At 28.5% G+C, this 13863-nt stretch overlaps 1 protein-coding gene across 1 annotated transcript; it reads left to right on the plus strand.

Moving 5' to 3' along the window:
* Positions 1-9902: 9902 nt before the first annotated feature.
* Positions 9903-13349, plus strand: LOC122503453. The gene has a single exon (XM_043614008.1). The coding sequence runs from the start codon at positions 9903-9905 to the stop codon at positions 13347-13349; it is 3447 nt and encodes a 1148-aa protein (XP_043469943.1).
* The last annotated feature ends 514 nt before the right edge of the window (positions 13350-13863 follow it).

Raw genomic sequence — 13863 nt, forward strand, 5'->3', positions numbered from 1 at the left:
CAATCGAATGGCGAAGTTAAAGCTGCAGTAAAAACAGCAAAAAACTTAATAAAGAAAAACGGTCAGAACAATGTAGAAATAGCTAAAGCTCTTTTATCCTATTGAAGTACTCCGTTATCAAATGGATTTTCAGCGGCTGAAATGCTTATGAGCAGAAAATTGCGCAACGAAGTACCAATTTTGCTAAGCAAATTGCAAAGCGACATTAAAACACACGAAGTTTATAAAAAAAATCTCGATTTAAAAACAAAACAGGCGAATGATTATAATACACGGAGAGAGATTTTGTATTAATATTTGTTAAAATTGGCAATAGAATTTAATATATTCTTTTTCAATTTAGGGAAATCGTGTTTTATATTAAAAATTAATATTGTGCATATTAGTAGGCAGCCCTTGATATATTTTACAAAAATTAATAAAATTGTAATACAATTTAATAAAAGAATTATAATTTTTAAAAATGACTATATTAAAATCGCAGTCCGTGAAAGTATCGAAAGAATAAGAAAAATTGAAATAGTTCTTTTAAATTTTAGAATATAATACATATTTCAATCTTTAATATAGTCAATACTAAAAATTATGAGTGAGTCGAAAAGGAAGGAAATAAAAAGACGTAGGAAGGAGGAGGATAAAATTATCGTTTCGAAAGTATTTCGCACACACACCAATAAGCTAACGCAAGCATCATACTATACATCATACTATACAAACACAAACTATATACAATTTCGGAGATCTATGTTAAAACCTATAAACGCATACATATAAACTTAACTTAAATACAAATAAACGCAATAACGCACGCACGCTGTACATTGGGAGATACAGTTCTCAACTTCCTTATATACTAAACTCGAGAAATTTTCGGAACTTGTGAGAAAGTGATATTTTCTCCATATTTTGTTTAAAAAAGTTCTTAATTTATTTTACATTATAAATACATACTTTTGTATGCTGGGTCAAAATTTTATTCAGAAATGTTTATCATAATACTGTTTTAAAATTGTTTGTTTCTGGAAAATGATTTCTATTGAAATTATATCCAATTTTTCGTTATATAAAAAAACCCATCATTTAATTTATTGGCATAAGAAAATGCAGCATATTTTAAATCATTTTTTTAAATACCTTCCAATGTCCTAATTCATTTTCGTACACGGAAAAAAATTAATATCTAAACTTGAAATAATATTAATTTGAAATCCAATGGAATGTAAGTATGTCTAAAATAGACATTATAGTCACAATTAAATTCACATCTCTGATTTAGAGATTTGTTAATTTCACAACTTATCTGATGTGAATTATATTGCGTTTTAAGTTCATCATTGTCAAAGAATATTTAAACCATTTTAATTATTTAAGTATTAATTTTATATTTTAAATGCAGTTTCATTCCCAGTTTTCACTTTCCATATTTTACGAATGTTTTTCGCGTTATCACGTGTGGGACATATTTTTATTCATTAGTATTTTCAGGTTAAACTTTCGTTTGACACTTGAAAACCTAACCTATATTGAAAGTTGTACCAAACCATGTTTTTTTATTAAGAAATAGAAAAAGAATGTTTATATTGTGTGATGTTGAGATAATTTGATTCAAATAAAGAAATGAAATAATAAAAAATTCATATTATCTTTAAAAAATGTCCAATTTTTTATGATTGTCAATGGATTTGTTTATAAGTTCATACTAAAAGAAAAATATACATTCTTTGAATAATTCTCACTTTAAATTGTGATAAATCATAAAATTTGATATTTCTAATATCATTTTCAGGCATAAAAATACGGATTCTTCACACTGATAATATATGCGGATTAGATATAACTCTAAATTTCAGTTTTAGAGATCTGTTCAAATCACACATCCGATTCCAGTGATAGTTTATGCCTAAATCTCATATTAAATCTCTAATTTAGAGATTAATTTTTTTCCGTGTAAATTTTGAATGCTCTCAAATGCTCATTTAAAAGACAATGGACTATGCCTTTTACTACAATTAGGAAATCTTCATTGTCGATTAAAATTATTGAATGAACAAAATAAAATTGTTCACCAAATTCCGACACATTTTGACACATCAAATTAAAATATTTTGGGGTAAACACAACGTGCACATGTTGCCACGAGGTTTGACTCGGATAATTTCGGAACTGCTCGACTGAAATATTCGGCTAATCTCGGACAGCTTCGTAACCGCTCTACGTCAGCCTGACGTCAGCCCATAGCCTGCTATGGCCTGCTACTAGGCTGGTCATAATTTTTATTATAGTCGATAATACTATTCATAACTAAATTAACAACTTATGTAATTCTTCGATAGTATTTAGTATAATCATCTGGTAATACTTTTTACTATTGCATACTTTCTTACTTATAATATTACAACTTCTTATTGACTATTTCAATTTCTATTACTTCAGAATAATACAAAGTAATAATTTGATTATAAACTTTCTTAAAAATGGTAATATTAATTCATAAATGTACATGATTTCCCCAAATTGCAATCGGTTTTACTAAATACTAATATAATAATACGAAATATTAAAACAGAATCTCTCTCCGTGTAAAAATTAGTTTTTTGGAAATAACTCGAAAAGTTTAGGGTTTAGCAAAAAGTTGTCAACAGCAAAGTTGTAGATGATGCAAAACCGAGAAAAAAAGTCTCTGGTAGCAAAATCGCATATGCAATAATGTCGGAGATAATGGAGTCGGAATATTGAATTTTTTTCAAAAAAGCGCACAAAAAATATAAATAGAGAGTGGTTTTTCCGAAAATTACGACTTTTTTGTGTACAATTATGTTTTTCGAGTATTTTAGGGTGAGAATATGTCAAAATCAGTTAACTGACTTTTATTCCTTTCAAAAAATTCGATTTTCAGTGTTATTTTAAGATTTTTTTGACCATTTAAGAGACTATAACTTCGAAAATTGAGTTTTTTAAAAAAAATGTTGTAAAGAAAAGTTGTTTGTATTTTCCTAATCTAAAATAATATAAAGTTAAAAATTCTGAAATTTGAAAAAATTGAGTTTTCAAAATTTTGAAACTACCGTAGTTTTTGTAGTTTTCAACGAAAATGGCTCGTTAACGAACTTAACCTTCATTTTTACACCAACTTTAAGTGTGTTAAATTTAAAAACGATCAGATAAGATTTTTAAAAGTTATTGTGTCAACAACATTTTGGTCTACAGACGGACATACATACATACAGACAGACAGACAGACACACAGACTCGCCGGACCATGTTTTTCGGGTTCAGGGGACCTCAAAACGTAAATATTTCATAAAATTATCAAAAGTCAATTTTCGACCAAAACTAATACTTTCTCATGTGATGAGAATGTAATAAAAATTAGTTTTTTGGAAATAACTCGAAAAGTTTAGGGTTTAGCAAAAAGTTGTCAACAGCAAAGTTGTAGATGATGCAAAACCGAGAAAAAAAGTCTCTGGTAGCAAAATCGCATATGCAATAATGTCGGAGATAATGGAGTCGGAATATTGAATTTTTTTCAAAAAAGCGCACAAAAAATATAAATAGAGAGTGGTTTTTCCGAAAATTACGACTTTTTTGTGTACAAATATGTTTTTCGAGTATTATAGGGTGAGAATATGTCAAAATCAGTTAACTGACTTTTATTCCTTTCAAAAAATTCGATTTTCAGTGTTATTTTAAGATTTTTTTTAGTTTTTTTGACCATTTAAGAGACTATAACTTCGAAAATTGAGTTTTTTAAAAAAAATGTTGTAGAGAAAAGTTGTTTGTATTTTCCTAATCTAAAATAATATAAAGCTAACAATTCTAAAATTTGAAAAAATTGAGTTTTCAGAATTTTGAAACTACCGTAGTTTTTGTAGTTTTCAACGAAAATGGCTCGTTAACGAACTTAACCTTCATTTTTACACCAACTTTAAGTGTGTTAAATTTAAAAACGATCAGATAAGATTTTTAAAAGTTATTGTGTCAACAACATTTTGGTCTACAGACGGACATACATACATACAGACAGACAGACAGACAGACAGACAGACAGACAGACAGACAGACAGACAGACAGACAGACAGACACACAGACAGACGGACAGTTTAGTTCCAATAAAATAAAAAAAAATTTCCCAAAATTTGAAGCCGATTGATTAATATTAACACGTGCCAGAGATCCATCGAAATTTCCCATTAAAAATACATAGGAAAAATGCACTTTTTAAAAAAAAATTCATAACTTTTTTAATTTTCATGCAAAAAATTCTCCAGGTCACATTTGCCTTCATTTTTAGCTGCACTATAAGATAGCACTTTGCCAAAAATTTAATTTTGAAAAATTTTTAAAATGGCGGATGATTAAAGTGGGTCATAAAAGAGGCATTATTCCTGAACTGCCCCAAAAATAAAAAAAAGTTCTTGGATTTTCTTTATACTTTGGAAATATGTTACCCTAGTAGGTACAAGTTACTACACCAATTTACAGGTCCAACCCCCCACCCCAATCAAAAGGGTGGGGGGTTGAAATTTCAGATTCAACTCGAACATGCATTCTTTAAACATTTGTAGTTTCTACTTTAATTATTCAATTAAAAAATGTAAGTAGTGTTTTAGAAAGGTTTTTTTGTGTACTTTTAAAATATTTTATTTATATAATAAAAAAAAATTTTTTTGCAAAAATTTTTTAAAATAAATAGTTTTTTGCAATTTTGTGCAAGTTCGGTAGTTTTTATTTTCTTTTAAATAATCTCAAATGAAAGCTTGGGAATTCCCCTAAAAGAAGATATAAGTCTGAAAATGGGCCGAAACAATTTGCCAAAGATATAGTGTAATAAGTAAAATTTGTCCGTCCGCTCGCGCACTCCAGCGCGATGAACAGTGGGATTTTTTTTCAACTTACTATTGAAAATTGTCTAGAAACTACAAATTTTATCGGATGTTGATGATCTTGATTTAAAATTACTAAGAGATCCATCAAAGTCGATTTTTGAATTTTTAATTGTTTATTTTTTTCTTGTTACTCAAAAATTTGACAAATTACAATATTTTTAGAAAAAATCATGTTAGTTTTTTTATTTTTCCATTACACATGATCGAAATCAATTTAAATTACTCTAGTATGACCACCGGACAATTAATAAAGCATAATACAATTTATTTAAATTGTTGCAAACAATGTTAATTAACAAATAGATTACTTCGGACCTTATTCATAAAAAAAATTGGTTTTTTTGCAGACAAGTTAAAATTTATGTCTAATTTAGTAAAAAACTATTTTACAGTTAAAAATTATCATTAATATTAACAATTATATAAACAATAATCAACTTCCTTTTGTATTTGTAAACATTTTCGTCATTTTTCAACCTTTAAATATTTATATCATATGTACATTCTTTCAAAAACTTAAAAAATTTATTTGCTTAAACAATTACATTTGTTATAAACAAATTTTTCATTTTTTAACAAATAATTAGCTTTTTTCATCAAACAAAATTTTTTCCTTTTTTATATTTACTATCATAAAAAAGAACTCCTTAATGAAATGGGAATACTATAAATTATTCATTTAATTCTAACGAACATTATAAGTTAAGAAATATTTAACTTTGTTATTTTTTCACAGAAAAATATATTTATTTATATGCATTTAAATGTAAACTGTTTTAACTGAATAATGGTTTACTTCATTAAAAATATAAATGGGCAATTCCACGTGAGATTTCAGTCGACCTCTTAAAATCGGCCAAAAATATTTTTTTTCTATTCTGTATTGAAAAAAAACAGATACGTATTTTTTTATTATTTTTTTGGAGGCCAAATTTTTGAGTTATGAATTTTCAAAATTTTCGCTTTTTAAATGTAGGTATATTTTTAATGTCAGATAACTCAAAAAATATTGCTTCTTTTCATTTTTTGACAAGAGAAAAAAAGTTTTGTTTTTCTCTCTACTTTTGAATAATCATAACAACAAATTTTTTTTTCATTTTTTATTAAAAAAATAAAAAAATTTTATAAACAAATTAATTTTTTTTAACTTTGGGTATGATAAATTTTTAATTTTCTTTTTTTAAAACATACCTGGAAATGATAAGAAGGTTTTGCAAAAAGTTTCAGAGTGGGCCTGACAAGTTTGATGGGTCCAAAAAAATAATTAAGCTCTCCGTGCAGGTCGCACGCACGTGGCACAATTTGATTTTTTTACAATTTATTATTAAAAATTGTTTAGAGCCTAAAAATTCAATAATAATCAAAATCCGATAAAATTTGTAGGCTCTAGACAATTTTTAATAATAAATTGTAAAAAAATCCCATTGTGCCACGAGCGTGCGACCTGCATGGACAGCTTAATTATTTTTTTGGATCCATCAAACTTGTCAGGCCCACTCTGAAACTTTTTGCAAAACCTTCTTATCATTTCCAGGTATGTTTTAAAAAAAGAAAATTAAAAATTTATCATACCCAAAGTTAAAAAAAATTAATTTGTTTATAAAATTTTTTTATTTTTTTAATAAAAAATGAAAAAAAAAATTTGTTGTTATGATTATTCAAAAGTAGAGAGAAAAACAAAACTTTTTTCTCTTGTCAAAAAATAAAAAGAAGCAATATTTTTTTAGTTATCTGACATTAAAAATATACCTACATTTAAAAAGCGAAAATTTTGAAAATTCATAACTCAAAAATTTGGCCTCCAAAAAAATAATAAAAAAATACGTATCTGTTTTTTTTCAATACAGAATAGAAAAAAAATATTTTTGGCCGATTTTAAGAGGTCGACTGAAATCTCACGTGGAATTGCCCAAATATTTCTTAACTTATAATGTTCGTTAAAATTAAATGAATAATTTATAGTATTCCCATTTCATTAAGGAGTTCTTTTTTATGATAGTAAATATAAAAAAAAGGAAAAAATTTTGTTTGATGAAAAAAGCTACTTATTTGTTTAAAAATGAAAAGTTTGTTTATAACAAATGTAATTGTTTAAGCTAATAAATTTTTTATGTTTTTGAAAGAATGTACATATGATATAAATATTTAAAGTTTAAAAAATGACGAAAATGTTTACAAATACAAAAGAAAGTTGATTATTGTTTATATAATTGTTAATATTAATGATAATTTTTAACTGTAAAATAGTTTTTTACTAAATTAGACATAAATTTTAACTTGTCTGCAAAAAAACCAATTTTTTTTATGAAGAAGGTCCGAAGTAATCTATTTGTTAATTAACATTGTTTGCAACAATTTAAATAAATTGTATTATGGTTTATTAATTGTCCGGTGGTCATACTAGACTAATTTAAATTGATTTCGATCATGTGTAATGGAAAAATAAAAAAACTAACATGATTTTTTCTAAAAATATTGTAATTTGTCAAATTTTTGAGTAACAAGAAAAAAATAAACAATTCAAAATTCAAAAATCGACTTTGATGGATCTCTTAGTAATTTTAAATCAAGAACATCAACATCCGATAAAATTTGTAGTTTCTAGACAATTTTCAATAGTAAGTTGAAAAAAAATCCCACTGTTCATCGCGCTGGAGTGCGCGAGCGGACGGACAAATTTTACTTATTACACTATATCTTTGGCAAATTGTTTCAGCTCATTTTCAGACTTATATCTTCTTTCAGGGGAATTCCTAAGCTTTCATTTGAGATTATTAAAAAGAAAATAAAAACTACCGAACTTGCACAAAATTGCAAAAAACTATTTATTTTAAAAAATTTTTTTTTATTATGTCGACAGTATGAAGTATGAGTGTGTATTGTAAAGAGTGGGGACGAGTTCACAGTCCTTTAAAACTAAAGCATAAGCAGGTGTGGTCAGATTAATTAGTCGCTACTCAAAGTGATAGCACGTTTGTCTTCCAATAAGGCTCAGTGAAGAACTTGAAGGATTGATTATCTCCAAGTTTTTGTACTTTTACTTGTTAAATAAATAAAGTAGAGTTGGCTCTCAGTTGAGTAACCAACTCACCAAAAATAATAATATTAGTTGTTTCTTACGGCGACAACATAATTGGTGGCAGCGCTAGGATATTCAATAAAATTTGGAAGTTCATCCAGATTTTGAGTATCCAGAACCCAGAGTTAGTTCCAGATAAACAAAGTGATTATCTAAAGTGAACGAGAAAGTAAAGAAAAAGCAGAGATCTACAGAGTGATATCCAGAGTTATCCAGATCTACAGAGAGGTATCCAGAGAGTTATCCAGATCTACAGAGTGATATCCAGAGAGTTATCCAGATCTACAGAGAGGTATCCAGAGTTATCCAGATCTACAGAGGTATCCAGAGAGTTATCCAAATCTACGAAGCAGAGTTCGAGATTATCCAGAACTACGATCCAGACCAACAGTAAGGTATATAAAAGAAAATTACGAATCTTTAGAACAAGAGTATAAGTCCACTTTACGTACGTTGAACGGCGACCTTCATAGGGTGTGGCTAAGTTTGTTTTAAAGCGTTGGTATACTCCGTGATTTTATGAGTATTGCCATCGACAATAAACTAAAAAAAAACGAATTTCATATTCTTGTGTACTCCTTGTAGCAGGATTGCAAGAAATGAAATTTGAAATTAGAAAACGCGAACGGATATAAAATAAAAATTGTACGAAACGATATAGGAAATTTATAAAATTAAACTGGATTTAAATTCATATAGAGAAAGTAGGGAAAACGAAACAATAGACACAGACAGTTCATCCCTTTCAATATCACTGACTGACAGACTAAAATTAGACAATATTCTAAACATCATGCCAGAAACATCAAGTGCTTCAAATGACCATTTGCAAAATATTCTTGCAAAAATGGAGAGATTCGAAACGAGATTAGTAGCGATGGAACAACCAGTTAGAAGAGAGGAAGGTTTACCCTTAAATGAAAACGAATTAAATAGCGATCACGAAGAATTAGAAGAAGTTACAGAATATGATTTTGGGAAAAGCATAAAATTAGTACCAGAATTTAACGGAAGCGGTTTAGAAAATTTCATTCATCTAATAAGATTATCTAAAAGAAAAACGAAAAGAAATGAAAGATTAACATTACTGCATGCAATAATTGCACAAAAATTAGTAGGAAGAGCAGCAAATACAATTAGAGCAGATGCAGTTAAAACCTTTGCCGATTTTTTTGAGAGATTAAGAATTTTATTTGGAGAAAAAGATAGTTTAGAATCACTTCAAAGGGCTCGCGATTCATGTATAATGGGCAAAAATGAAGGTTTAGAGTCATTCACCTCAAGATTTATGCAGTGTCAGGATAAAATCAGGCAGTCTATAGATAGTATGAATATAACACCTCAAGAAACTTTCGTAAGACATCTTAAGAAATATACGTGAAGAATTTGAAATTAGAATCCGTCCTCAGAAACCGAAAACGCTGAATGAATGTTTTAATATTGCCTCAGAAATTAACGTGAATTTGAAAGATAAAAGAAGAATTGACAATTTTACCAGAAACCCAAGAAATGAAAACCCAGTACCAACACCAAGATTTAGCAAACCGAGAAATTTAGAAAAATTCAACCATTGTAAAAATTTAGGACATACAGAGGATGTTTGTAGAGGAAAATTAAAAGGTTTACCACCACGTCAAGAAAAAACTCAAAATTTTCAGTCACGACCAATCAACACCAAACCACCAGACCGAGTGCAGCTAAGCGAAGAATTTTCTTTATCGGAGAACCCGCTAAGCACGACTTTCCACCGATACCAAGAGAACGAAGAAGACACGACACACCTATTGTGGCTTTAAAATTTGATAAGTTAGCATCAGGAAAATTTGTAGTTGATACAGGATCAAATATATCAATTATAAAAGAAAGTATGTTAGAAGGGAAAAACTTTAAAAAATACGCGCCTCATAATGTTTTAACAATCGGAAACAATCCCATAATGTTCGAATATTCTATTTGTTTAAAACTTTACGGTAAAGAATCAGTTTTTCAAGTTACAAAAGATGAAAATGCATTTAGAGAAAACGGTTTAATTGGAATGAATTTACTTTACGATCAAAAATTTAAAATTGACTTGGAAAAAGGTATTTTAAATTTAGGGCCTAAAATACTTCATCCGCAATCTAGTGCAGATAAGAGAGATAAAATCTGTTTCATTAATTTTGAAGGAGGATATTCAGCAGTTACAAAATACAATTATGAAGGAAAACCGATTTTACCACTAAATACAGCAAAAATTGAAAGTATGTATGATGCTTATGAAGACTTATGGATAGATTCTATAAATAAATTGAGTGACGAAAAAATTTATCAATTCAACAGTAGTGAAAGAATTAAAGAATTACTATCGAAAACACGACTAGACCACATAAAAGAAGGAAAAGAAGATTTACTAAGAATTATAACAGAATTTCACGACATTTTTCCATTAGGAAACGACCCTTTACCTTTAACTAAATTAACAGAGCATACAATTAGAACGACAGACGATCAACCTGTAAATACAAAACAATATAGATATCCACCTATGTTACAGGAAGAAGTTTACGAACAAATTAACGAAATGTTAAAGAAAAATATTCTTCGAGAAAGCATGTCTCCTTTCAATTCACTGTTGTGGATAGTTCCAAAGAAAAAAGACGCTTCAGGCAAAGTAAAATGGCGAATTGTTATAGATTATCGGAAACTAAATGAAAAAACTATTTTAGATAAATATCCTTTGCCATGTATTGATGAGATTATTCAACAATTAGAAAATTCTAAATTCTTTTCTTGCTTTGATCTTGCTTCCGGATTTCATCAAATAGGAATGAATCCCAAGGACAAAGAAAAAACAGCTTTTAGCACAAACGAAGGTCATTATGAATATAATAGAATGCCTTTTGGTTTAAAAAATGCCCCTCCAACATTTCAAAGAATGATAAATAATGGATTAAAAGGACTAATAGGTAATGGATGTTTTGCTTATATTGACGATATTATTGTTTACGGAAGAACTTTGGAAGAACATAATAAAAATTTGAAGAATTTGTTTATAAGACTACGACAAGTTGGACTCAAATTACAGCCTGATAAATGCGAATATTTGCGACCAGAATTGGAATATTTAGGTCATGTTATTACAAAAGAAGGTATAAAGCCAAATCCAGATAGAATTGAAAAAGTGAAGAATTATCCAAGACCAAAAACTCAAAAACAGATTAAGCAATTTTTAGGGCTTATTGGTTATTACAGGAAATTTATTAAAAACTTCTCTAAAATAGCAAATCCATTAACTAAACTACTACGAAAGGAAATTACATTTGAGTGGACACAGAAAGAAGAAAACGCATTTTCCGAATTAAGAGATAAATTAATATCAGCACCGATTCTACAATTTCCAGATTGGAATCAAGTTTTCGTTTTAACAACTGATGCATCAAATGAAGGATTAGGAGCAATTTTATCACAAGGACAAATCGGAGAAGATAAACCAATAGCATTTGCTTCAAGAACATTAAATAAAGCTGAAATAAATTACACGACGACTGAAAAAGAATTATTAGCAATTTTATGGGCAGTTAAACATTTTAGACACCATCTTTTTGGACGAAGATTTAAAATTGTAACAGATCACAAACCCTTAGTTTGGTTATTTAATGTAAAAGATCCGACAAGCAGATTAATGAGATGGAGACTAAAATTGGAAGAATATGATTATGAAATTATTTATAAGAAAGGAGTTGCTAACACAAATGCTGACGCCTTATCGCGAATTCCAAGGGTTCAGATGACAACAGATGGTACATATGACACGTTAGAACAGCAGAACGCGCGTACTACAGGTGTAAACGAAGAAAATGATAACATGGAAATAGATACGCAAACAGAAGTCGACAATTCAATAGTTGATGACGAAAATAAAAACGAAAATATGGAAATAGATTCACAGACGGAAGAAAGTGATCAATCAATAATTAAAGATGAATTTAAAGTAATAAAGACTATAAAATTGATTACAGGTACTAAAGAAAAACGACAAGGATATGAAAATTATTCTCTTTTGGAACCGATAAGTAATTTGAGAAGTATACTTAAACCTATAAGAGACACAAATTATATTTGGAAAATATTAGTTTATGGAAGGAAAACAATACCAAAAGAAAGAGCTATATACAAAGTAGTAAGAGATTTTAACGAGGAAACAGAAGTACAATGGATAAGAGATATACCTCAAATAGAAAATGATGACGCGAATAAAATACGATTGAAAAGAAATAAAATAGAACAAACCGGACAGTTAATCATAAGACAAGAATTTGGACCGACAAAGATAAAAGAAATTTGGATAACGAACGAAGAAACAGAAGAAGATAACAAAATAAAAATTAGTCCTCAGGTGACAAATGACCAATTAACAGAATTCTTAGAAAAAGAAACTAGAGAAGAAAGAATAAGAATTATTTACGAAGATATAGATGAAAGCAAAATATCAAGAATTCTTTTTAAAATGTGGAAAGGCGGTGATAAGGAAATATATTTAATAAAGAAACACATTGAAACAAATAGAAGAAAAATTATAGCAGAAGCACATGAAGGAATATTAGGAGGACACTATTCTAAGGATATTACAGTGCAGAAGATAAGAAATATGACAAACTGGCCCAACATTACAAAAGATGTTGAAGACTTTATCAAAACATGTGATCTATGTCAACGATTTAAACAAAATGAAAGAAAGCAGGAATATTATGAAGAATCAGATATACCAGAAGGACCAAATGATAAAATATCAATAGATCTAGTGGGACCATTAAATGAAACTACGAGCGGAAATAAATACATTTTGGTGATTCAAGATTTTTTGACTAGATATGTGCATTTGGAATCATTGAAGGACAAATCAGCAACTTTAGTCATAGAGGCTATGTGGAAAGGATATTTAAAAACGAACGGAAAACCCTTAGAAATACTTACTGATAATGGAAAAGAATTTATTAATAACGAATTCTCAGATTTAATGACCGAATTAAAAATAAAACATGTAAAAACTTCAGTTTATCACCCACAAAGTAATGGAAAGAATGAAAGATCACACAAGAAGATTAACGAATATTTAAGTATTTATGCGCAAAAAGATGAATGGTATAAAGAGTTACCCAAAGCAATGTTAACATACAATATGACAATAAACAGAATTACAGGATTTTCTCCGTTTGAACTACAGAATGGCAGAAAAGCAAGAGAAGCATTTGAAACAGCAAACAAAATAACGAACCTCGTAAAGAAAAACGAATTAAAACAATTAGAACATGAAAACAAATTACATGTTGCAAGAAGAAATATCAATGAATCTCAAAGAAAACAAATTCTGACTGATAAAAAGACAATTGCAGTTGGGGAATAAATATTCATAAGAAATCATATGAGAAAAAAGGGAGACCCCTTGTGGTTAGGACCACATGTAGTTTTGCATAAAATTGGGAATACATACACGATAGAAAATAATAGAAAGGTACATAGAGAAGATATTAAGAAATATTTTGTTTTAGATAGTGAAGAAGACGATTTGGATGACAACAACAATGGCAATTCTGATGAAGATTTTGATAATGAACCTCGTGCTGGTTGTAGCAGAAACTGATTATAATATAACGGAATTAAAAGGCAATATATATAAGGAAGAAATAGGAAAAGCGTACTTATATTCAGAGGAATGGAAATTGATGATTATGATAAATGTTACGAGAACTGAAGATAGAATAGTTGTTATTCAAAAAATATTAACACAGGTTAGTCATCTATGCATAACTAAATGTCAAGAAAATTACGAAATTAAAACTATCGCTTCTAGATTTAGTCGTTTAAGGGAAAAAGAATCACTATTATATAACATAATGGGTAAACAAAGAGTTAAAAGA

Source organism: Leptopilina heterotoma, unplaced genomic scaffold (genome assembly GCF_015476425.1).
Source record: "Leptopilina heterotoma isolate Lh14 unplaced genomic scaffold, ASM1547642v1 Lhet_1092, whole genome shotgun sequence".
In the NCBI taxonomy this organism is placed as follows: domain Eukaryota; kingdom Metazoa; phylum Arthropoda; class Insecta; order Hymenoptera; family Figitidae; genus Leptopilina; species Leptopilina heterotoma.

Bases quoted from the DNA above. Each gene is read 5' to 3' on its own strand.
- LOC122503453 (XM_043614008.1), top strand. From the start codon at position 9,903: ATGTTCGAATATTCTATTTGTTTAAAACTTTACGGTAAAGAATCAGTT.